This window comes from Falco rusticolus, chromosome 7 (genome assembly GCF_015220075.1).
Source record: "Falco rusticolus isolate bFalRus1 chromosome 7, bFalRus1.pri, whole genome shotgun sequence".
NCBI classification, from domain to species: Eukaryota; Metazoa; Chordata; class Aves; order Falconiformes; family Falconidae; genus Falco; species Falco rusticolus.
Window position 1 is genome coordinate 69,829,011 of NC_051193.1, and position 23,628 is coordinate 69,852,638.

At 47.9% G+C, this 23,628-nt stretch overlaps 1 protein-coding gene across 4 annotated transcripts; it reads right to left on the reverse strand.

Annotated features, from left to right (window-relative positions):
- Window positions 1–1,580: 1,580 nt before the first annotated feature.
- SLC39A13 (solute carrier family 39 member 13) lies at window positions 1,581–23,295 on the reverse strand. Of its 4 annotated transcripts, XM_037394945.1 has the most exons (11): window positions 23,178–23,239; window positions 21,640–21,820; window positions 16,555–16,854; window positions 16,001–16,114; window positions 14,157–14,275; window positions 12,721–12,873; window positions 7,343–7,471; window positions 6,924–6,974; window positions 6,567–6,699; window positions 6,335–6,434; window positions 1,581–4,829 (listed from the first exon to the last, which is right to left on the reverse strand). In XM_037394945.1, exons 3-11 carry the CDS (start codon window positions 16,820–16,822, stop codon window positions 4,754–4,756), a joined length of 1,143 nt encoding a protein of 380 aa, XP_037250842.1. In that variant the 5' UTR covers window positions 16,823–16,854; window positions 21,640–21,820; window positions 23,178–23,239; the 3' UTR covers window positions 1,581–4,753. The 4 variants fall into 4 exon arrangements, with proteins under 4 accessions (XP_037250842.1, XP_037250841.1, XP_037250844.1 ...); XM_037394944.1 differs by lacking the exon at window positions 21,640–21,820 and having other exon boundaries at window positions 23,178–23,295; XM_037394947.1 differs by lacking the exon at window positions 21,640–21,820 and having other exon boundaries at window positions 7,343–7,432; window positions 23,178–23,294.
- Between the last annotated feature and the right edge of the window lie 333 nt (window positions 23,296–23,628).

The following is a 23,628-nucleotide window of genomic DNA, read 5'->3' on the forward strand; positions in this document are numbered from 1 at the left end:
CATTCCATTTGTGAAATCTCAGAGATTTCCCTTCTCAATTCCTTCAGCCCACAATAACTTTCGCTTAGCCCCCAGAGCCCACTGGGGGTGGGGTGGTCAATCTTCCCGTTGCTCCACTCTCCGTACAGCAGTTTGTCATTTTATAGCCCCCACAATGAGACCCGCTCTCCTACCATAATTTATCAGCTCCTGAGATACCTCCCCACAAGTCATGGCCCCTCCTTGGTCCCACCTGCCACCCTTGGGGCTAGCACATCCCTTCAGCAGTCCTGAAGCTGTACCACGTACAGCCTCAGCAGATCAGGGGAGTCATTTTATCAGGGTTTGCATTTAACATTGAGGAAAGTTGTTGGGGAACTAGGCACCTGTTGTGCATCAGCTGGAGGCAGGCAGCCTTTCGTAAACTCCTGGTTAAATCATTTATACTGGGGGAGTTCAACATACACCAGGTCTCCTTTCCAAGGGGTCTAAGCCTCCTGCCCAATGCACAGCCCGCTGGGTTAGCGACCGTGGATCTCTTTGATCACGACTAGTTAAAAATACACCAGATCCCAAATACCATTGTGCTTCATCTTCTGAGAGCAGGACTTATCTCCACCTGTTAACAAAACTCTCCATACACATGCTGTCTCTGTCTCCTGAGCTAGCCTGCTCTCTCTCTCCTGAATCTGTGATAACTCACCCACCACCGAGCATGGTACTGTTCGGGTGCCAACTTGTGGAGCTGTCCCCACTTGGCCATTATCATAGTTTTGGTTTTAACTAGGCATCTCATTGTCACCTCTCTACCCCTGGAATAAAAAGATGCTCTACTATCCTCTAACTCTTTGGTTGGATATAGAGGTTTTAAGTCAGGCACTTGCTTTTTGGTTAGTTCTGCCAAACTCAAAAACCCCTGTTCATGACCCAGCTCCAAGTCAAAATCTGCTGGTAATCAGACACACCCCCACTCCCCCACACACACACACACTCATTTTCCTCCAATTCAAACCTTAAGATTTCCTCTTGGTCCAGCGCATCCGAAAGAGCCGCTGAGTGGTGTTACACTCCGCAGTTAGTTGGCTCTGCAGGGTTTCTATTTGTTCTTGCCAGGATTCAACAGTTTCATCATTTCATCAGGTGCCTCTCCTGAGCTGCCACTAGTGCTGCTCCCAGTAACAGCACACACCATGGCTATTCCTTTTCCTTATCACACCTTTTCTTCTCTTTCCTAACTTGTAATTCTTAAATGAGGCCAATTATCATGAGCCAGGTCATTCCCAGCCAGGAGATGCACGCATTATGCTCCTTCAGTTTTTCCCTAACGGTGGAGCAGCCAAGCACTGGCATTTCCCGGGCAGCCATGGCTCGCCACTGCTCAGATCTCTCCTGGCTCATCAATGAGATCGCTCCCTGGCTCTCCCTGCCTGCTTTCACGAGGTGGAGAGATGGTGCCCCTGCTACAGACCTTCCAACACAGGGGAATCCCATCCACCACGCCAACTTAAATGTCATGTCCCAGAAGGAAGGAGGAGTAAAAGAGGAGTGACTCAGATTCGCTGATTCTCCTGGTTGGAATAGGGTGTACACAACACTTGAGGTCCACAGGCAAACAAAGGCTTTTATTCCATAGTTAGGCTCATTGGTAAGCAACTGGGCAGCAAGCGCTTATCACTTGCGACGTGTATGAAGTTTTACACCTTGCATTACGAGAGAGAGAAAGAGAACACCAGTCCTAGGTCAGGCATCAGGCCTGCCAGCATGGGGTACTTCTCGTAGGAGCGCTCATCCACAAGTCCCTTCTTCCTTTATTCCTATCCCCAAAATGGCACTGGCCTTCCTCTTATTCTTATCCTCCAATGTGGACCACCTCGTACTTCAATCAGCCTCACTTGCCATGTAAATAAGCACACATGTGCCTTACAGGCGGCAGGGGGACAAGTCCTTCTGGTCTTGAACAGAGTTGGTGGTCACGATCTCTCCCTGCACATTTACCTTCCCCCCAGTTGTCACAGAGATCTGCTGATGCTGATGCTCCTGGGGCCATTACTCACCCTTCGGCAGGCTGCTCCCTCTTACCAGTCTTTAGCTCCTCTTCCAGGTCATACGAAGTAAATGTTCACTTGATCTTGTGAGTGTTTGAGATATTCCTCAAGTGTTTGAGACCTTACTTGGACAGGCTCAGAGGATCTCCACCCCCTATTCCCTAAACGAATTTCATCTGCTGTTGTTCGCCCCCTTCTGAGCTTTCCTTGGTGTCAAGGTTATTTTTCCAGCTGGTCCCCTACAGATGGCCTTGACATGAGAAGGGTATGGGTAAATGGGTGGGATACAGACTCTAGCTTGAAGGCAGAATGGGGGATAAATGAATGGAAGTGTTTAATGCACTACAGAAATATATTAATATTAAATCACACATGCACATACAGGAGTCGTTCAAGGAGTAGTATAAAATTGCACCACTTGAGTTGATCGAGGAAAACAGAGCCAAATAACATAGTTTTATGTATACACTTGTTGTTCTAACACTTTTTGTTTAACGCCTCCAGGTGTAAGAAATACACTTACAAAGTTTTGTACTTAGAACAAGCAGGGATCTTGGACAAGACTTCAGTTTATTTTCCCTGTTGCTGCATAGCCTATTTCCTTCTTAATCTGCAGGACTAGAACTAATTCAGCTACATGGAAGAATGCTTATCCTGTACTGTGACCTTACTCCCCGCAGCCACGACAGCAGACTGGGCAGGGGCCATACACACCGAGGATGTTAATGCTGCTCTCAGCAGCACTGTCTTACCACCCATTTTACTAAAAGCTTCCATCATTTCTTAGAATCAAGCATGCCTCTAACTGCAGCTGTTCCTTTCAGTGTTTTTCAATGCCATATATCATCTCAGCAGCCTGCTAAAGGTGGGGATTAACGCAGCTATAGAATAGTTACAGGAGGGAGGAGCAGCCTGCACGGACACCGTTCACTGTGACCAGCCCTCCTACGGCTCTCAGTCCTGCCGACTTCTTTTCTACTCTGAACAGCAGGGGAAGAAAGAAGCTTTACTGAGCATTGAAAAGGCTGGCTACAACTATTGCATTAATCATCACTTTCACAGTACTTAGAAGAGCTTTACTACTTTCTAAATTAGGTAACATATTTCTCACATGGCTCATGTAGTAAGAAGCTGTTCCTAAAATGTGAAAGCAGTGCTATTTAGTATGGAGCTGTGAAATAAGGAATGAGATGAGGCTTCCTATTCGGTTTCACTCCCAGCACTCTCCTGCATCTTCCCTCAGCTTTGCAGCCCAGGACATGCCACACACACAGATGTAGAACTTTTTACAACCAGTAGTTTAGCCATTGCTCAAACAGCTAACACACTGAAATGCCTGGGTCTCTGTGTCTGCACACCACCACACACCTGGATCTCTCAGGGAAAAATGACTTTGAAATAGGATGGTATTTCAAGCAAAATCAAATCAATAAATTATTATTCTGTTGCAGGAAAAGCGGAGGCTATGTTCTGACTGTAAATTAGGAATCATTAATATTAATTATAGGAACAGTGTGCCAGGCACTGTAATAACAATCAAGAAAACAGCTCATGACTGTACGTCTTAATATACTAGCACGGAAAAAACTATTCCTGCATTTCTGAAGATGAGCAGCCTAACAGTAGGTGCATCCCAGTTTGAGTTTCTACACAAATTGTACATGCACACATGTATAGTCATGAAAAAGAAATAAATACACAAACCCCTGAGTGGAACCTAGTGGATTTGGTAAAAAAGAAAGCAATGAAAAGCCTAGGTTCATCCTAGTATATAAGGTCACCTTCCATGACGACTACCATTCTCCATTTCATTAACTGTTTCATAGTATTTTCTGGGAGAAGATGTAGTGGAATTGCAACAGTTTAGATGCAACATGGCAAGAGACTGCAGTGTTATTCACACGTGGCGTACTCTCAGCGAAGTGAGAAGCTCACTGTGAAACAACCCATAGGCAGTGGCTTCTCAGTTAACAGATCTGCTACAGCCTACAGACCAACAGGTGAGATGCATTTCACTCTGCTACCCATGAAAAGAAATATGTCACCGTATATAATTACGGTAAGGTTCTGGAGTATATGTATTCTGGGAATATAACGGCAATAAAGGGGTTACGCGAGTTGGGAACTGTACTAAGAGAACATACCTTTCTGCTGAGGAACAGAAAAACGTAATGTACGTTAACTTCCTAAGGTAACGGTTGCAGGTTGTCTACAGGCAGCCTCCTTTATAAATTTACATTTTGAGAGCACACATTCTTTCAGCCTTTTACGGAGTAATTCAGGAATGCATCCCTACAGCTCTAAAACAGCTGCAGTTACTTCTGCATGTAGTACACAGAAAAGCCTTGAGATCTTCTGTTTGAAAGGAACAATATAAATCACTATATATTTTTTCATATATAGTTTTTCATTTTTTTACATCTTTACATTGTATTGATCTATAAAAGATCCCATTTAGTAGTTCTACTCTGCTTCCTTACTATACAAAACAATGCGACGCAGGTCATCTCTAGGTCCCAGAGACGTAACGTGGTTGTTGAACAGCCAGGGATAGGAGAGCCAGGGAATGAAGTCCTGCACACCCAGATCTCTTTCTCACCTGCTTCTCACACTAGCAGCCAGGTCTGCACGCACACACATAGGAAGTAACATTAGTGTTCCTTATTGCTTTGTAACAGCTTAGAATCACTGGGGAGGCTCTGGGAGGCATCCTGAGGTCTGCGCAGAGGTCACTCCGTTGTGAGCGAGAGTAGCACCATGACTGTAATGCCTGTGCACAGGAGCAGAATCTGCTGCAGGGAGTTCCTGGGAAAGAAACAGCAAAATTAGGAGGAGCCCCAGACCAATCCCAACAGGCAGCAGTGTAGAGGCTCACACATGGTTTGTTCTCTGCCCTTCCAAATCTACCACAAGGAGAACACAACAGCGGTATGAAGTCACTAACACAGCTAAGACGACTCCTTCCCAGCACCCCAAGCAAAGAAGTTGTCTATCATCTGGCATGTTATTTGTTTCCACTCAGCTGCAAGGCCCAACCTCAGGTTTCAAACTCAATGTAAAGCTGACTCAGTCACGCAGCTACCCCGGCGTCTCCTGTCCCTTCTCTCACCAGGGACCAGCACCTCTGCAGCACGTTCACAGATACTTTTGGGATCTCATCCAGCTAACAACTACAGTTACAAAAATAGAAGAAAAAAAAAAACCCGCTTAATTTTGCTATTCTTTTAGCACCATCTCAGGTTTATGCTGGACTGAAGTAGCCACGTACCCAGCGCCTCTGCATACTTTGCCAGCACAAGAGGTGACCAACCCAAAAGCCAGCTCCCAACTGGTCACTAACATTTCTCCACCAGAAGTTCCTGCCTCTCAGATATAACTGTGGAGCTGGTTTTTGAGCGCTTAACCGTTACCATCAAAATGAACTAGGTGAGCCAAGGCTTCTTATTTAAACTATTGATGTCACTTGTCTCATTACAACTGAAATTGGAGGGAATGTTCAGGGGCAGCTCTGCCAGCCAGGTCTGAGAGGGCCTTTACTGTGGTACAGCTGGATTTGGACCTGCTACAGCCTTAATCAGGCTGCAAGAAACTAGAATAACACAGCTGAGGGGAGGCCAAATAGACCAGAATACATATACCAGTGTATACGATGACCGAGATGGGAGAGATGACTGAGGTGGGATGCAATAACAGACTATGAAATGCAGAATGATACAGAAAATAAAACTATTATTTTCTACTCAGACAGCAACACAGCAACAGTTAATCAAAATTAATAAGCAAGAGGCTAAAAAACAAATAGTAAGAAGCATCATTTCACACGGTGCAGTCAAACTATGCAAACTAGCTGCCAAAGGGAGATGGCAGAAGCCCAAGTAATGGACAGGGTCAACAAAAGATGAGAGAAGGATGTGAAGGAAGGTTCACGTGTAGTTATCAGACACACACAACCCTCACCCTGGTTCAGACAGCCCCTAGACCAGTAATGGCCCCTAGACCAGTATCCACCAGAAGCTGACAAGACAGCCTGGGGAGCGAGTCACCCCATGGGCCACGTTTCTGAGCAACCTGTTCCTGCTGGTCACGCCACACGCTGCGCCAGCCCAACCTCTGTGACTGACCCAGCTGAAGGTTCTTCTGTTTCACGGGGTCTTTCTCATCCCCCCAACGCAACAGCTAACGCAGCAGCCCACCTAGGTTCCAGCCTTGCCCACGGGATCTGGAAAGCTGGCACTCTCGTCCTTCCAGAACGGGCAGGGGGAAGGGCTCTATCCCTGCTCCCTGGCAGTAAGAATTGCTGCAGAACTTACCAAGGATTCTTTTCCTCCAGGAGATCAGGCACAACATTTACCAAGGCAATATACAGAAATCCTCCAGAAGTGAAAGGGAGGATCCAGGCTACTGTTTCCCCTGCACAAACACAAAAAGCTTTTCTTATTACCGAGACAAAGCCACGGGAGAGAACAGAGAAGGGAAAGAAGATATGCACACAAGAACAATAACCCCCTCCCCTATTCCGACGGGGGTCCCAGGAAGCCTTACCTGCTCCTTTTGGTGATTGAGCACATATTGCAAAGCAGGCTCCTAGAATCCCCCCCAGAGCTGTGGAAAGCTGCATCTTGGCCGCACTCCAGCGGTCAAAGCCAGCCCGAAGTAGGATTGCAAAGTCTCCAACCTAAGAAAACCAAGAGCTGACAGTTAATGAACATGAACGTTCCCAGTCACAAAGGCTTTCCATAACAAGACCAGTGCTTCAAGACTCTTTCTAGCTTTCCATGTTGTCAGACTCCCGGAGGGAGCAGCTTCTAAAGGGACAGGAAAATGTTAATCGGACCCAGCCCTCCTCTTAGCAGATGAAGCTGTAATCCCTCAGGATGGCAGGATACAAAGCCCTCTCACCTCATGTGGGATTTCGTGCAGGAGAATGGCCATTGTGGTTAGGAAACCAACCTGCAGTGGAAGAGAGAAGGCGATTAGGAACCAGTCCTCCAGCTCTGAGAGACAAGACTTCCATCAGCGTGTCAAGGCCCCTTTCTCCCAGTTAAAACTTGTTACTCAAGAGTTTAGAACTATTCAACAAAAGTGTAGATGAGCTAACCCTCCCCCTAACACTGTACAAATGATTAACATGTCCCAAGTTTGAAGAAGCTCTGAATCAGAGTCAGGAGAGGGTTGCCTTTGACTGTAGTCTCCATTTTCTCAGAAGCTTCCCAAGAACAGGAAGGAACTCCTCACATCTTTGGCTTTTTTTGCACGTGGCATCATCCTTAAGAGCAGGGCTCTCCATTTCAGTGCACAGCTGGTGACAGAAACCGTACCTTTCTGCTAACCAGGAAGCTGGCTGCTACTGCCAGGCCGTGCGTGAAGTTATCAATGGTGTTGGCCAGCAGATTGAGGTATCCGCTAATCTGCAAAGAGAAGGAAGAGCCCCTGATAAAGGAGGAGCTCTAACAAGATAAAAGAAAACACACAGCTTAGACACAGGTTACTAAGGAGTCACAACCAGATGGGAAAGGTCAGGACATGGCACTTCTGGTAAAGATCTTAAACTATGTCAGTGCTCAGCTACAAATTAAAATGTTCAGTTTTAGAGTAAAGTAAGTTTTAGGGTAGACACGTATTGCCCGAGGTTAGGATAATAGCCTTACCCAAGTGACAAAGAGCTCTAGAAACACAAAAAGAGAAAAGGAAAAAGAGGAAAGCCAAAATGCAAGAATATATCTGATTCTAAATCAAACCAATTTTAGGTAACACTGACTAATTTACACAGGTGACTGGCTTCAAACATGACCTGACCTTGTTTCCCAGCCATGTACTTCAATATCCAACTGTTAAATATCTCCTCTTCAAAAGCTGGCAAAAACAACGCAACAAAACAAATGTTGCTGAAATCGCTTTTTATAACTAAAAAAATCTTCAAGCATTGTACTAAAAGTGCTTGTGTGTTTGCTTTCCCTTAAAGAATAAAAAGAGAAGATAGTAACAACAGTCACCAAAAACCCACCCACTAGAAGGTTATACAGCACGCATACGCCTTTGCACATAAACACACTTCTTAAAATTATAAGCATAAAGCAGCTTCCTTCCTCACAAGTCCATCTCCACATAACACTTCCCTAATTATGCTAACCACGGTCATTTCCAGACAAATTCTAAGTATTTGACCAAAAGCAATTTATGAGGGTACCACTCCAGCTCTTTTGCTCACAGGTTTTTTGGTTTGGGTTTGTTGGGGTTTTTCCATCATATTTAACCAACTACTGCATGTGAGTCCTGAGATACTGCACTGCAGTGTAAATTATTATCAAACCAGGTGTTAGCCAATACATCAGGCTGTCTCTGAGTTGGCATACATTAACTCCAGATATTGGGCAGCATCCAGTGAGCGGAGAGGCTGTCTATAAAGTGTGAGGTATTAACCCTTCACTCACCATAGCATCAGATGCCAAAGTTCAGCTGGAAAAACACAAGCGCTGATGGGTTTCATGACCCCTTTTTGGTTTTCTGCTCTTCCCTGTTCCTATCAAACTCCACTTGGGGCATCTCTCCTTTCTTCCTGCCATCTGTAAGCCACAGCTCAGGTGGGGCTTTCTGTCAAGCCTCTCTCTCTCCTACTGCACAATTTCAGGACATCTTTATGGGCTCTAAACTTTCTAAATTGCATTAGTGATTAAAAACGAAAATAAAGAATTAAGCAAAGCCTAACTACAGATCATGTCTAAGTAATAATCTGGGTAACATGTCTACAATGAATGCAGAAGTTCCCTGCATGGTGCTGTAAGGGGAACACAAAGGGATGCGCACCGGCAGACCCACAAACGCAGCAGTTTTACTTCTCATTCCTCATCTTCAGCCAAATATGACTGTCTAAAATTTCTCCTTTTCATGTTGGGATTTTATGTGATTGTCTTTTCCCCACAGGCTAGTAATAATTATTCACTGAAGTTTTACACAAAAATGCTTTCCCATGCCACCATATAGGGAAAAAATAGACTTCATGATTAAAACATTAGGAGGGTTTTTTTTTTGTTGGTGGCTTGGGCAAAAGCTGTCACTGAAAGAAGGAAAACCTTGGAGTGCGCAGAAATAAATTGGGTTGGTTTGACAGTTATGAGCCTCTGACATTCACATTCTGTGAATTCCTAATAGGATGTTCTCATTGCTCATAAAGAGCACAGCCAGATGAAGTGTTTATGTTCATGCTTCAGAATTAATGTCACTGTGCAATGAAACATACTTCTACAAAGCAGCAAGGACCCCATGTGCCACAGGGGAAAATAAAAAAAAAAAGAATAAGCAAGGCAAAAGTACTCTACAATGTTTCTACTTGTTGAGGGAATAAAGGCTGCAATGCAGGAGAGAACCACGTTCAGGTGCAAAGGAAGCCTCCCACCTGCAGTTTTCAAGCTAGGACAAATTATTACAGCAGCAGCCAAAGAGTAAAGTTCTAATATATATGTACAAAGGACGACTGATTACAGCTTACTAATTAAGCCCTGAAGGGTGGCTTTGTTTATTGAAATAGTATCTTTTCCTTTTTGTTTTCTGGGAAAAAAAAAAAGGGGGTTACTGAGTGAACAGGGGAACCAAAGCAGACTGGCTCGCTATGGCTTTCTCTTTCTTTTGTGAGCACCTACTTCGCTTGCTTGCAGCGGTGCCGTTTCCCTGCACACCCCTTCCCCACCCGACAGCCCCCTCCCCAGCAGGCACAGCCCCCTCCCCAGCAGGCACGGGCAGCGAGACCACCCGCCGACCTGCCAGCCAGGCGGATGCCAAGCAGCATCTAAGTTCTGCCCGAGTTTTTCAACAAGGCATTAGTTTGCATTCCTCCTCCGCCACCATGCTGATTTTTATGGAACTTGCAGAAATGTGACTACCCTCAAGACGTCTACCCTCTCTTAACTCCAGTAAAATTAATTATGGGTTCAAAAATTACTGAAAATGAAGGATGAAGGGCAGAACAGGTGGACAGGCAAATGGAATGACTGCTTATGTTGCTGCTGAAGGAAACAGGCTAACAACACAGGAATATCTTGGTAGCTTTGGTAATTTCCCCCCTACCAGAAAGACTATAAAAATATGCTCGTAAGGTAGAAAGTTACAACTACACCCATTAACTCAGTAATTTCTATTTCATACATATTGACAACACCCTTACTACAAGACTGAACAGACGTGTTAGGATTTTAAAGCTAGAAGGGCTCTTCATGGTTGTCTAGACCTTCTACAGAATGCAACTGAAAGAATCTCCTTCCATTTCTGCACAAAGCCTACTGTTTCTTAACCTACAGTGCACTTTGTAGAGAGCAGCTTAAGCCACAGCTTAAAGCCCACAAGTGACGAAGACTCTGGTATGTCTAAGGCAAGTCGATCCACTGGCAAGTTACCCTCCGTTACAGAGTTGTCTTTGATTTCTACTCTGCTACCGTTTAGTACAGCTTTAACTATTCAGATTTGGTCACGCCTCTTGCCTGGCTATTTGTGTACTCTAAGTCACCCCTGATCCATCACATCTACAGAGCTAAAGACCAAAGAAAACCACTTCTTATGTACTGCAAACCTAAAATAATTCTTTCAGCTCTTTTCTGAGCCCTTTACAAATGATCAGTAGTATTTGGGGTATTGTGAATAACACTACTGGAAAGAGTCAGCCAGCCATGCCATTACTGCTATACAGAAAGAGGAACACCTGCCTCTTCTCTTACACACTATTTCCTACTCACCCACCCGCCTGCCTGCAGCATCGTGATGGAAGAATGTGTTCAAACAATTTCCTGCTGTGACTCTCATCCTTTTTCCAAGGCACTGACTTCCAAAAAACTGTCCCTATCTAGTACATATAATCTGCATTCTTTCTTCATCTATTCCTTATTAATTGCACTTATCAAAACATGTTAAAAATTCAGCTCTTTTGATCAAGTTACTCAGTTCAGCTGGTATCACTGACCTCATGTAGTCACGATGTGCCATTTAAGTAACATAGTAGTATCTGGAAGTGTGAAGATATACTGGTTTTATAAATAATCACTCAGAAAAATCATAAACCGCCAGTGAACAGAATTGAGGGGAGCTGCATTAACCCAGTCCTTGCTGATAACATAGAATACCTGATTTTTAAGACAGCTAATATTAGCAAAGCTGTTTTCATACAGTACTAGTTTTATCTGAATGTGGAGAAAGTTATGTTGTATATACATCTGTCAGTGTCGTTACCTTTACCAAACAATCATGACCAAATAAAAGGCAGGGAAAAAATGTCTGGATGATGAGAATTTATCTTCCTTAAGATCACATCAACTAGCACTAATTACATTATTATTTTCTACATTAGGATCAGACCCTGTGCAATGGCGTCCCCCATCAGCGTTACATTTCTAATTGAAATCAGTGGTAGACTAACCATTCCGTAAGTCCGCAGTTCATTGTATAAACCTTTCTGAAATAATGGCACAATGTTTCATAACCCAGTAATATTGGTTTCTTCACCACTATCACCTCTAGAAACATCACTGCAGCACCTTGCAGTTTGTGCAGTGTTCTGCACACATTACACGAGTGTGACGTACGAAAAATACCCAGTGACCTCAGCATATCTTTCACGTTGCGTGGTAAGAGCTATAAACTTACAGCCAAACAGATCTAAAACAGAAAGACTGAAGAGCCTCTGACTGACCACATAGCCACGTGTGGGCTAGTTCACGCAACCACACGTTCTGTTCATAGTTACTCTCCTACAATCTCGCACATTTCAAACTCAAATTACAGGTCCTCCTTCGCCAAAGTGGTCGTTTACTCTCTTGCTTGTAAAGTCCACCCAGACGAGGGTTTCCGCAGTGCAGAGACAAGAACACAAAACTGAAAGCAAAGCCAATTTAAAGGTTAGCCACTGCCCAGCGCCACAGCACTCCTTTCCCCTCCTCCACCTCCAGTCCTATGGGCTGGCTGATCTCCCTTACCCCAGCACTACAGGCTGCCTGCCTACACACCAAGCCGATTCAAGAAGTTAGGAGAGAAATGAACCTACGGGTGGAAAAAAAAAATTCTTTGCCTGTTTAGCTCCTTGAATAGGCTCACTGCAGGGTCAGATGAGGTCCAGTGCAAAGGAAGTGATGGGAAACACAGGTTTGGAGGCAGAAGTAGACAAGAAGCCCTTTCTGGCAGCAGATAAACTGCTCATTTGAGAAAAACCTAACTTCTAAGTTTTAGAGGGGACCGCTTCAACACTCAAAATACTTCCAAAAGGTGCCTTAAAAGGAAACGCACAGCTCACAGTTGGTACAAAGCAAGGAAACCCACAGCTCACACTTGGTACAAAACAGACACCAGAGAACAGAGAAATCACGGCACAACAATTTCAGCAAATGACAACATAATAACTGTAAGAGAAGTGTAACAAAATGTAAAAGTACTGTACTCTGGTCTCACAAGTCAGCCAAAACACACATCATCAGACTTAAGCCTTCACAATAGTGACTTTGCCTCTTTTGCATAAGCTGCAGTGCAGATTTTCTCCAAGTCTGCTGCGTCCTCCCTGCTGTGACCTGGGCAGACACTTTGACAGAGCAAGATTAAGCACAACTCACTCAGACACCGGGTTCCCCACTCAGGCACAGTTCTTTCCACAGACAACTCCTGACTGAATTTTAGATGTGTCCCGAAAACATAAGATGTGAAGGTCAGTTTGTGGGTCTCTTACCTTGATTCTGTTGTCTGTTGGACAAGAGTGGAGAGAAGAGCCATTACACTGAGTTGAATTTGTTCCTGCTTTTTGGGACTGGCCTGCCACCTTCCGCAGGGGATAGCCACTTCCATTGGGAATCTTTCCAGCTGGTGCTTTGGCATCACAGCCCTAAATTTGGGGAAAACAACTTGTTACTGCCTTTTTTGTCAGTGATGAATGAGCATGAATCATGGTCAGAAATCCAGTCCTCACCCTGAATCCTTTTGTCTTTACAAATCAGCAGCTTTGGTACACCAGTTTAATAACCAACTGCCAGAAACGAGACCAATTTCAGAGAGCATTCTGATATCTGCACTGTGAGGAACATGAACAAAGACTTCCCCAATCACCAAGAGAAGGAAAGTAGAAAGACAGAGGAGGAAATGGAGTCATGTGCCCTTGGCATGAGCCAGGTCCCACTGGAAAGACGTGGGACTGAGCCTGCCACTCCTGCTGGCAGCTGCTGCCCAGAGAAATACAACTCACCTGGGCAGGGGATGGGGGAACAAGGAGGCTTGCTCTCCCCAGTGCATCGGAATAACTAAGTCTAGAGAACTATTCAATAGCTGGGATTGTCAGCTTCCAAACAACAAAACGTTTATGTCTGACTTCATTCTCTCTGTAAATGAAAAGATTAAGTTCCTTTCAGACTTTAAAGTCTCACATTGAGTCGAAGTAACAGCTAATTGCTCTTAGGCAGTGCCTGAACTGCAGTTTCACCTCTCAAAAGCCATGGCACAGCAAGAACTGAAGGGTGTACAGGAGCTGCTGCCAGGAGCTGTGCAGATGTCCGAGGACCAGTTGCTCTCCTCTGCCTTGGGGAACCTACCTTCTGGTACCTGCCTGCATTGCCCCTTTGCAGCTGGGTGACTCCTCTGAACCAATGCTTACCATTCCCTGGCCAGCCATAAACCCCTTCGCAAAACCCCCACAAAGCTACCCAAAGACATGCCTGGTGCAGGTCGTACCCAGGAAGGGTGGGCAGTGAGGAACACCTTCCAGAGAAGGCTGCTCTTTGTCCTGGCTGAGGACTCAGAAGGGGAATGACTTATGACGGCTCAGCAGAACGTGCATCAGCAAGCTGCCATCCCTCCAAGCTTACCTGAGCAAAAGCCCCAGCTGCAGAGCGCTCCAGCGCCCAGTCCCCAGAAAAGGGGAGCTCTCTTCTACACATCAAGAACAAAAGCAGCTCAGAGGTGAGAAATCTCAGTTAACACCACAAACCCAAAGCCTGGAGATGAAACACCTTCTACAGCCGGTGTCAAAGAAGTGGCAAAAAGCTCCCAAAGGGCACTGACAAGCTACTCACAGCTCCAGGATCACTTGCTGAGCCTATCAGGTAGGGCAGATGAGGCATTTAGCACAGTGCTGCAAACACAACAGCACTCCCTCCCCTCTGGCTGCTAACTTACCACCCTGGGGCACTCCTCCTCTTTCTCCAGGAAGATCTTCTCTAGCACCAGGAAGGTCAGGAAACCAATGATCACCCAGAGGCCCAGAAGCTTCTGCTGCTGAAAGCTCTGCCCTTCTCCTAAGGGATGAAAGAATAATTGTCACGTCGCTATCAAGTGTTTCCCACATGTGAACCCACCCTGCTCCAGACAGTTTAACCAGCAGTTCCAAGAAAAAAAAAAAAAAAAAAGGCAAGAAACGAGACAATGGGGAAACCTCCTACAAGGAATATGGAGCAAACACATCTCAAGGCAAATTAGTTTAACTCGCTCATTCTTGATCTAACTGATATCCTCATTTCAGGGTACTCACAGAGCGAGGGCCCCCACTGTTTTTGCTTCAGTAGTGCAATCCAGCATATTTCCTGACAATACTGGGATTTTCCCTGAGCTCCAGAGGCAAGCAAGAGATTACATCAACAAAAATCCTGCAGCTGCATCTACTGAGCAGCAAGCCCTGACATGAAATCTGCCATTAGCAGAGCTACAGACTCACCTTCCCCCTTCTGCCACACCTGGGCAAGTTATTAAGCCCACAGCTATAAACTTTCTTTTCAATTACAGCCAAGCTTGTGAGATAATCATCCATTCAGCCTGGCTGCAGAAATGAAGATTGCATTGCAGCAGCAGAACAGAATGACTCTAATGGGGCTTACGCGGGTCAAGGAAACCTTTACGCTCCAGGACAGCCTGGCAGAAGCAAACAAGCTAGAGCAAGAAGGCAAGTCAGTTGGGAACCACTGTAGAAAGGAGGGGGGGGGGGGGGGGGGGGGGGGGGGCAGGGAAGGACAGCAGGTTTTGCTGGCAGTGCTAGAGTCGTGAGGAAGAAGAAAACCAAAGGCCCAGCAGATCTGAAATCCCAGGACATGGGTGCAAGGAAGCCTGGGAAACCCAGGGCATCCTTTTTGCTCCCTCACATTTTCAGCAGGGAAATGATTTCCTGGTTTCTCAACAGGTGGGATGCAGTAGCACTTGCCTCCTACGCTATCAGCTTGCTGAAGCAGAGAGATACATACAATCATTACAGATTTCAACAACCCTGGCTGTCAGAGGGGTGAGGGAGGTACCACAAACTCCATCCCGACTTTAGCTCACTGGCAAACACAGATTTCTCCCACCTGCATTTTCTTTTGCTCCCCATCCCCCTACCGCCACCTTGGTCACGGCTCTATGGACAATTTTCCATGACTTCTCCTCGAGCAAAGACTGAGAGGGCAAGACATTTGGCCTCCCACAAATCAATGTACCCAGCAGAAGGGCCCCAGTTAGTTCCAAGAAAGAGACTCAAGAGGTAACACTGTTATAGGGACAGATTCATAGACAAAATATGTCTGATGGGGCAGAACCCCCACCTGAGACGGTGCATACATCCATGTACCAGACCACAAACACATTCCTAACTTCCCACCAGGTTGAAGAAGCATTCCCTTTCCTTACAGAAAGGACAAAGGAAAATCAACAGAAATTTACAGGAGTCCAAGGCAAGACAGGAAAAGTTGATAGACAAAAAATCCACTGCAAGTTACTAAATGTAAAGAAACCATGGCCAACTCAGGAAGCCTCCAACCCCAAAATCTTTGGAGGACTGCAAGGAACAAAGATGAAGCATTACATGTGTTTTTATTGTTCTTACGTCCTTCCTTAGGCATTTGCTTTTACACATTCTTTGAAAGAGAATACCACCCTAGACCAGTTTTGGGGATGACCCAGCCTGGCTGGTCTTTTGTGTTTTCAAGACGGAACGGGCTCAAACCCTGTAGCAGCAGGGACAGCACAAACTGCTCCAGGCAGAGGGGCCTCCATACCTGTTGTTGCGCTGCATGTGTAGGCCCAGGCTTCGGGAAGCAGGTGCAGGAACACGTTCCCCAGCAGTCCACCAATTGCAAAACTCAGCAACTGCTTCAAACGGCGTGATCCAGCTTAAAAAAAAAAAAAAAAAAAAAAAACACAAAACCTGATCACAACTCAGTTGGGAGCCAAAACATCTCCAGCTGAGATTTTGCACAGAGAGATCTGAACTGGAAGCATCTGCAAAGCAAGCTTTCAAAGGAGAGAGCACAAAACAAATAGCCAGAGTGCAAAATAAAGCCCTTGCACCACTTGGCTGGGACAGGCGAGTGTGGGAGGGTCCTAGACCAAGGAGGATGCTAAACAAACAACATCCTTTGTACACGCTCCATGCAGGGCTTGCATTTGTCCGAAGGCTCCCTACCACATCAGCAGGTACAGCCTAAAGCACCAGAAATGGACTGGTTTAGAGGCCGGTATTTCCATGACAAGGCACAGCTCATCCCTGTGCCGTTCAGTCACAACCCAGGACTTCTGGCCTCAGAAGGGCCAACGCGGGTAGCAGGCTTACCTTCTGATCGCAGAGCGGCTCCCGTCTCAAATGGGATCACCAGCAAGGGGAAGACCCCACTCAGCCCCACCATGAGCGAACCGATGAGGGAACAGACCCAGGCATCCAGCCGCTCGCTGCTGAAAAGGCTTCCCCAGGACTCGGGCTCCTTCTCGCACAGAGGACCAGAGCTAGCAGCGACATGACTCCTCGGGAGCTGCTGAGCCTCACAGGCCACGATCAGAAACAAGGAAAGCGTCCCATCAAGCAGAAGCTTTTGTTTTGTCATCGCTAAGTGGTCTCAGCCAGGCTGGCCAACCTCTGAAAAGAGCAGGGAGAGCGGTTCTGAGAGTGTGCCCAAGAGCCCCTCCCACCACCGCGGGGGAAGGGCTTTGGGGACACCATCCCCTCCCTCAGCACCACAGCACAGGTATGTACCCCTCTAAGGAACACCTGAAACTCTCTCTGATTTCAACAGAGCACTAAAGGACAGAGAGGCTGTTTAGCATCGAGTGTATGAAACTGCACGAGACATCTTGTGAAAGAGCCTGGCTTTCAGCATCTCCCCTCAGGTGGGCTGGACAAGGACTCCGAGCACCCTTGTCCTTGCCCTTCACTGTCCCGAGGCTTCAGAGAAAAGTACTGACCAGAGATGCTTCCCAGGTAAGTCTTCTCTTCACCATGGAACAGCATCCATGTCACAAATCAGGATGCTAGACAGGCAACCAAACCATGAAATCATGAGTGGTGTAAGGATGGTGAATAGGGTAGATTGTTCACCAGTTCTAATGACAGAAGTGCTAATACAGCCATCACATGAAGCCCGAGAGGGTCAGCTTCCAAACAAACTGACGTGACTCTTCATCAGCAGGTAACCTGTGTGGCTGTACTCCTCCGAAAACAATCGAAAATTTGATATGGATTCAACAAAAGACAGGACAAGTACTACAAGGACAAACCTACTGACTGTTCACGGTCAGACAGCTCCCATCAGACTCAGGAAACCCACTTATGGGAAAGGAGCTGGAGGCTGGAAGAAGTTGGAAAATATATATACTTGTCCTATTTTTATTTTTTCCTAGAAGGATACTGGGTTAGATGGTCTCTTAGTCAAAATCAGCACCACCGTTACTAAGAACTCTTCAGTCACAAGAAAACCAGAGAGAAGCAGATGTGTTAGAAGAGGAAAAGAAAGAATTACGCTCTCGTTGGCAAACAGGAAAGGAAAGCAAATGATGCAAAGGCTGAAGTAATCCAGAAGAAAAAGTGAAATACGACAAGCAAAATTAATTTGGAAATGGGAGGAAAGAGCGGGTTAGAAAAGAACGGCTTAAGAAATGTTCACAGAGCAGCTGTAGATTGAAAGGGAATAGCAGCATTCCCCTGAAAGCACATAAGAAACCAGTCAAAGTCATCTCTGAAGCGTTAGGGACCATCTTTGAAAATTTACAGGAATACGGGAAGGCCACAGAAGGCTGGAGAAGCATCATGCTTCACCTACCTTGATAAAAAGGAAAAAAAAAGGTGGCAGAAGACTTAAGAAGTTACAGACCAGTAACTTCAATCCTCTGAAAGACTCTTGATCAAGTTAAATGATCAGTTTGTAGTGACCTATAAGATAAGAAAGTGATAAAGATAGCAAAGCATTAAGTAACAGCCAGACAGAAAGGAGCCTGAAATTACCAAAACAAAATTCTGGGTGTCAGAACCAATCTAAGGGCTCACTGCAGCTGGAAAGGACGCTGCTGCCCCTTGTCCCCCACCCCCCCATGAAGCACCCCCTCCCCATGCTTAAACCTGACTCCATGACTGAGCCGGGTCAGAACAAACTAGCAGGGAAAACAATTTTTTTTTAAAGGTTTGGCCCTTTTCCAATTTCAGTCCCTGAACTAAATCACTGCAGGAGGAAGGCCCAGCTGCAGTGAGCAATCAACGAAAATTAAAGGACAGGATCCCATGGCTCCCATGAAGGAGAGCACAGTGACCATGGAGATCAGGAGCAGGGGGATGCAAGAAGGAACTGATGAAGACACTGGCTGGGCAAGCTGTGCAAGAACCACTAAAACTTTCTGTAGCAAGGTAACATTTGATCAAGTGTAAACTCTACTGACCTATACAAAACCCATCACTTTTTTTTTTTCCTAAAAAAAAAACAAAACAAAAAAAACCTTCAACATAGCAAGTTCAAACCAGCTCAGGATTTTGTGGCATCTTATTGCAGGATTTTGATCTGGCTGCAGGAACCCTTGACCTACCTATAGCATACTATCAAACCAATTTCAGTAAAGATCAGTATGAAACAGTATACTACAGGGTAAAAGAAAAAAAAAAAAAAAAAAAAGGCACATGGACATGACAAAACAGTAACTCCAATGTGCCACAAAAAAAAAAGTATACGTGCGTTACATTGATTCAGAAATTAATTCCAAGCCAGCAGGCTTCTGTCACTATAAAGTAAACAACTGACAGCCTGGGACGTATTAGTAGCTCCGTTGTAGGTGCGACACAGCAGCAGTGATTCTACTCCACTCCACACAGATGAGACTTCAGCCAACAGACCGCACCCAGCCAACATACTCTTCTTCATAAAACAGATGCAAAAATCAGAGACATGGCCGGGGAAAGAAACAGAGACAGTGTAGAAAGCATGACCTGGAAAAAACGACTGAAGGGCCTGGGTGTGTATCATAAAAAGATAACCCTAGAGGGAACAGAACAGTCTGCGTATGTTGAAAGTCACAAGAAAAGGGGAAAGTGCTGAACTCTTCTTCCACGCTGTAGCATCAGCTCAAACGGTAAACAAGATTCAGCCTGGATATGAAAGAAACAAATTTACCACGGTGCCAAAGCAGGGGCAGCAGCAAGGGACACTCATCTCTCACAGCACTCCACGCACCAGCTCAACTCAGGCACTGAGCTGATGCTCTGGAGAGCCAGTAACAAGCGCGAGGAGAGCCTGATGGGGCAGAGATGCTGCCCCCAGCCCAGCTCCACCAGGTGAACGTGCCTGCAACGCTGCCAGACCTCCTGGCTCCCCCCACAGCTATGCAAACAGCCACCACAGCTATGGTACAACTGTGCCACAGAATCCCCCCAAATTTCTCCTTGAGAAGAAAAACAAACCAAACCACAAAACCACAAAAAAGACAGGAGCTCTTAAAGTGTCAGCGGTCCCCTAACTGACCAAATTCTTCTGTCCCAAGCACCCATGCAGGCTGAAGCCACCAGCCACACAGGCATCGGCACAGGTTGGTGACAGGACTCTTCAGGCAGGCGACACCAGCCGCAGCCCTCCCTCTGCTCGCTGGCTGCTGCACAACAACCTGCACTTACATAATTCCCTGCTTCAAAAAGACGGGCACCCCTTCCAACCCTAGAGGGCCTGACGGACATCCTCTCCTGTTATGACAAAATTAGACTAGAAAATGACTGAGGAACCGCTTCTTCGCAAAGAACGGAGAGGGGAAAGAAAAAAAAAAAAAAAAAGGGATTTATACAACCACCACATGCCTATGAAGAGGCAACACAGTGAAATAAAACAAGGTCTTAAAAAAAAAATTAGTAAGGTTAGTAAGGATGAGTTTGGTACAATGCTCTGGGTGATGCTGTTTGTGTTGAGAAAGGCATGTACTCTGAATAATTAGAAGGATAAGGTGGGTACCTGAAGGAGATAAGGAGAACATCAAGTCAGGAAATCACTGAACAAGAAAATTAAAAGGTCTATTCCACCTAGATCCCACCTATTACGAATGGAATGATTGGGTGTCAAAATCAAATGAATATGCATGTGAAGATGTGTAACCTCTCACAAAACCGTATAAATCACCTAACTTTTCACTGAAAACTTGGGAGCTAGCTTTCCGGCTGCAAATCAGCTAGCTCCCCAGCGTCACACGAAAAATATACTTTGCTGCTTAAAGACAAAATTCGTCTCCGAGCAGTTAACTCTGTGCCGGTTTGGCATCAACAGGCAGCAAAACGACTGCTCTCTGCAGCATCAGCAATGAGGGACGTGGCACAGACTGGCTCTTCTGCCACACGGGCATCACCGCTTCTGAGAATCAGTCTGGAAAGTAATCACTGCAACGAGCCCAGCAGGTCCGTTTCTTCCATCTCGCCCTCCACGCTCACAGCCACATCTGCCCTAAGGCACCCCAGAAAGGGCCCTCAGAATAAAGTGACAGAAATCCAGGAGAAAGCCAGTAGCAGACAGGGCAAAGGGCATGTTCCAGGGCTCTGAGAACAGGCTGCACACCCGGTTTCAGTCCTTCCAGCAGCAAGAGACAGCCCAGGTTCCTCCAAAAAAGGCACACTGGTGGACAATAACTGGGCAGAAAAACAATTCCCCTAACACACCAGTGTCCGTCAGCTTTCGGTGGCCCACAGGTCTGTCTCTTCTTGTTAATCCCACCAGGGAAAGCCACTGCATTTCGTTACAGCAGTGCTGCCTGAACATTACTACCTTGTGGCTCAAGAACATCCCCATACCTCACGCAACCAATGCCTGATGCTCATAAAACATCTACGAGGAACTCAGTGCATCACGCAGGACACACCTGAACCGATCTTTGTGCCCAGCTAATCACCTAGAGCATATTCCCAGCATTTGCTGCCTCTTGACATATCACAACCACTTGCTCAAAGAAATGCCCTTTTAATCTCTACAGCCCCTTTGCTTCTCTGTCTCGTTAGTACATGCTCCTCATGAGACACTGAGTTTACTTAATGTTTCTAAAGTCTGCAAATTCAAACCAGCTGCTCCTAAGAGAAATATTGAAGGGGAAGAAGCAGTCAAGATGTAGTCCTAGGGAAAAGAAAAAAAAAAAAAAGTGCTCAAGAGAGAAAATAGTACCTTGCGACTACAGCTGCAGATGAGTCTTTACCTACCCCTAATTTTAGACACCAGCATCTGTTTTAGGAACCCTGGAGAGGTCTTGAGAAAGTCCTAGAGAAAGCTAGAGAAAGCACCGCCAGGTTTCTCAGAGAAGTCTGTGGTCACTACGAGGCAGAAGCATAACCAGATTTAGAGAGAGCTGTTTTTCCCAGGAAGGGTACATGACCTATTTAAGAACATGCTGAGAGAGGAACAGGCAGCGCATCATTTACTCATCAGTTCTGACGATGAGGACACTTTGGGACCACAGCTCCCGGCCATGCGGCACCGTCACCACTGGCAGCACCCTCCAGAGCCCCGCTGTCCCGCGCAGGTCAGGGAGCCGAGCATTCAGGAGACAGGTCTGCCGGTCTGCTCAGCTCCTTCTGCCACGGCCTCAGGACCCTTCCCAGGCTCAGGAAGAACAAACAAGTGAGAATTTGCCATTAAGCCCCCCCTGAGCAGGGGCAGGGGGAGGCTGCCCACCGACCAGAAGAGCTCCTGCCCTCCGCCGGGGGAGCCCCCAGGCTACCTCGCTGGGCGCCTCAGTAGCAGGCAGTGCCCTGAGAAAACATGGACAAAACTTAAAATGCCAAGGGCAAAAAACGTATTGGAAAAGAAAAAAATAAAATATTGACACGACGAGGATTCCTGTAGCAACCCGCCTCCTCCCCTCCCAGACCACACAGCTTCATCACCCGTCGCAGCACAATTGCTCATGGCAATGACATTTCAGATGTGTTGGGGGAAAAAGAAAAAAAAAAAAAAAGAAAAGGCTTTTAAAAAAAAGTTGTTCTCCCTGGAAGCCAGCTGCCTGGTCTTACAGTTGCAAAAGAGTACTGCATGGAATGGAAAAAAGTTATTTTCCAGAGAGGAAGCGTATTTCCAGCCAGAAAATCTCCACGAGCCACCTCCCTCCATTAGCCCCGTGCGAGCGCCGAGTTCTGCGGGAAGCCCTGGCCCGGGCAGGGCACAGAAGGTCCCCGACACCCCGGCCCCTCCCCTGTCCCCCCGTGCCCCCCCTTCGGGCACGCGCTGCCCGGCGGGCCCCGACCCCGGCGCTCCCCGCTCCGCAGGGGGAGGGGCGGCTCCGCGCAGCGCGGGGGGGGGGGGGGGGGCGCAGCCCCCGGCGGAGCCCGGGCATCACCGGAGCTGCCGGGGGGGCGGTCACAGCCCTGACCCGCTGCACGCTGCCGCCGTTGGGCAGCCCGTGACCGCCCCCCCGTCCCAGCCGGGAGGGAGAGGCCGGTGTGCGGCGCGGGCAATGGCGCACCCCCCCGGGCTACCAGCCCACTCGCCGCGGCAGCCCCCCCCAGCCCCCCCCGGCCCCCCCGGCCATTTTCCCATTGTTTCTGCCACCGCGGCGGCCGGCGGGACGGCCCGGGCAATGCTGAGCGAAGCAAACGCAGATCTGCGGAGCCGGGGGGCGAGGGGGTGACGACCCCCCTTCGCGCACCCCCCGGGCCGGTAGAGCCCCCGGGCCGGTTCCCGGGGGGGGACACAGGGAGCGGGGCAGCCCCCGCCGCCCAGACCCTCCCGCAGCACCGTCCCGCCGGCGGAACCGCTTCCGAAACTCTCGGTGCCGCGTCCCGCCGGGCCGGGCTCCCAGCCCCGGGCACGGCCCCCCGCTAACCGGGGCCGCGCCGCGGGCAGCCGGGACCCGGCACCACCGGCCCGAACCCGCCCCGCGGCCGGCCCGAACCCGCCCCCCCGCTCCAGCGGCTCCCGAGCCGCGGCAGCCCAGCGACCCCCGCCCGCGGACCACCGTTACCGTGCCCCGGGCCGCCGCTGCCATCCAGCCGCCGCTCGGCGCGGGCCTGCCCCGCCCGCGGCCCCTCGGCTCCGCCTCCCCCGGCCGGCCACGTCGGTCCCGGCCTCCCCGGCCCAGCGTCGCCGCCCCGGCGGGGACCCGCCGCCGCACGCGCTTCCGGCCGCCGCCGCGGGGGGGCGGGCACCGGCCCCGCTTCCTGCTGCCCCCCCCCAGCGCCGGGCCGCCCCCCGCCAGCACCGGCCCCGGCCCCGCTGCGGGCAGCCTCGGGGTGCTCGTCCCGCCCAGCGGACACAGGGCAGCGGGGGGCGTCTCAGGTGTCCCCCGCACCCGGGCAGCGGGGCGCAGGACGCGTGCGGTGGGACCGCTCTGCGACGTGCTCGCGGGGGTTTTTACTTTTTTTTTTTTTTTTTTTTTTAAACCCCTCTGCCTGATTGGACCATAAGTTTTTCGG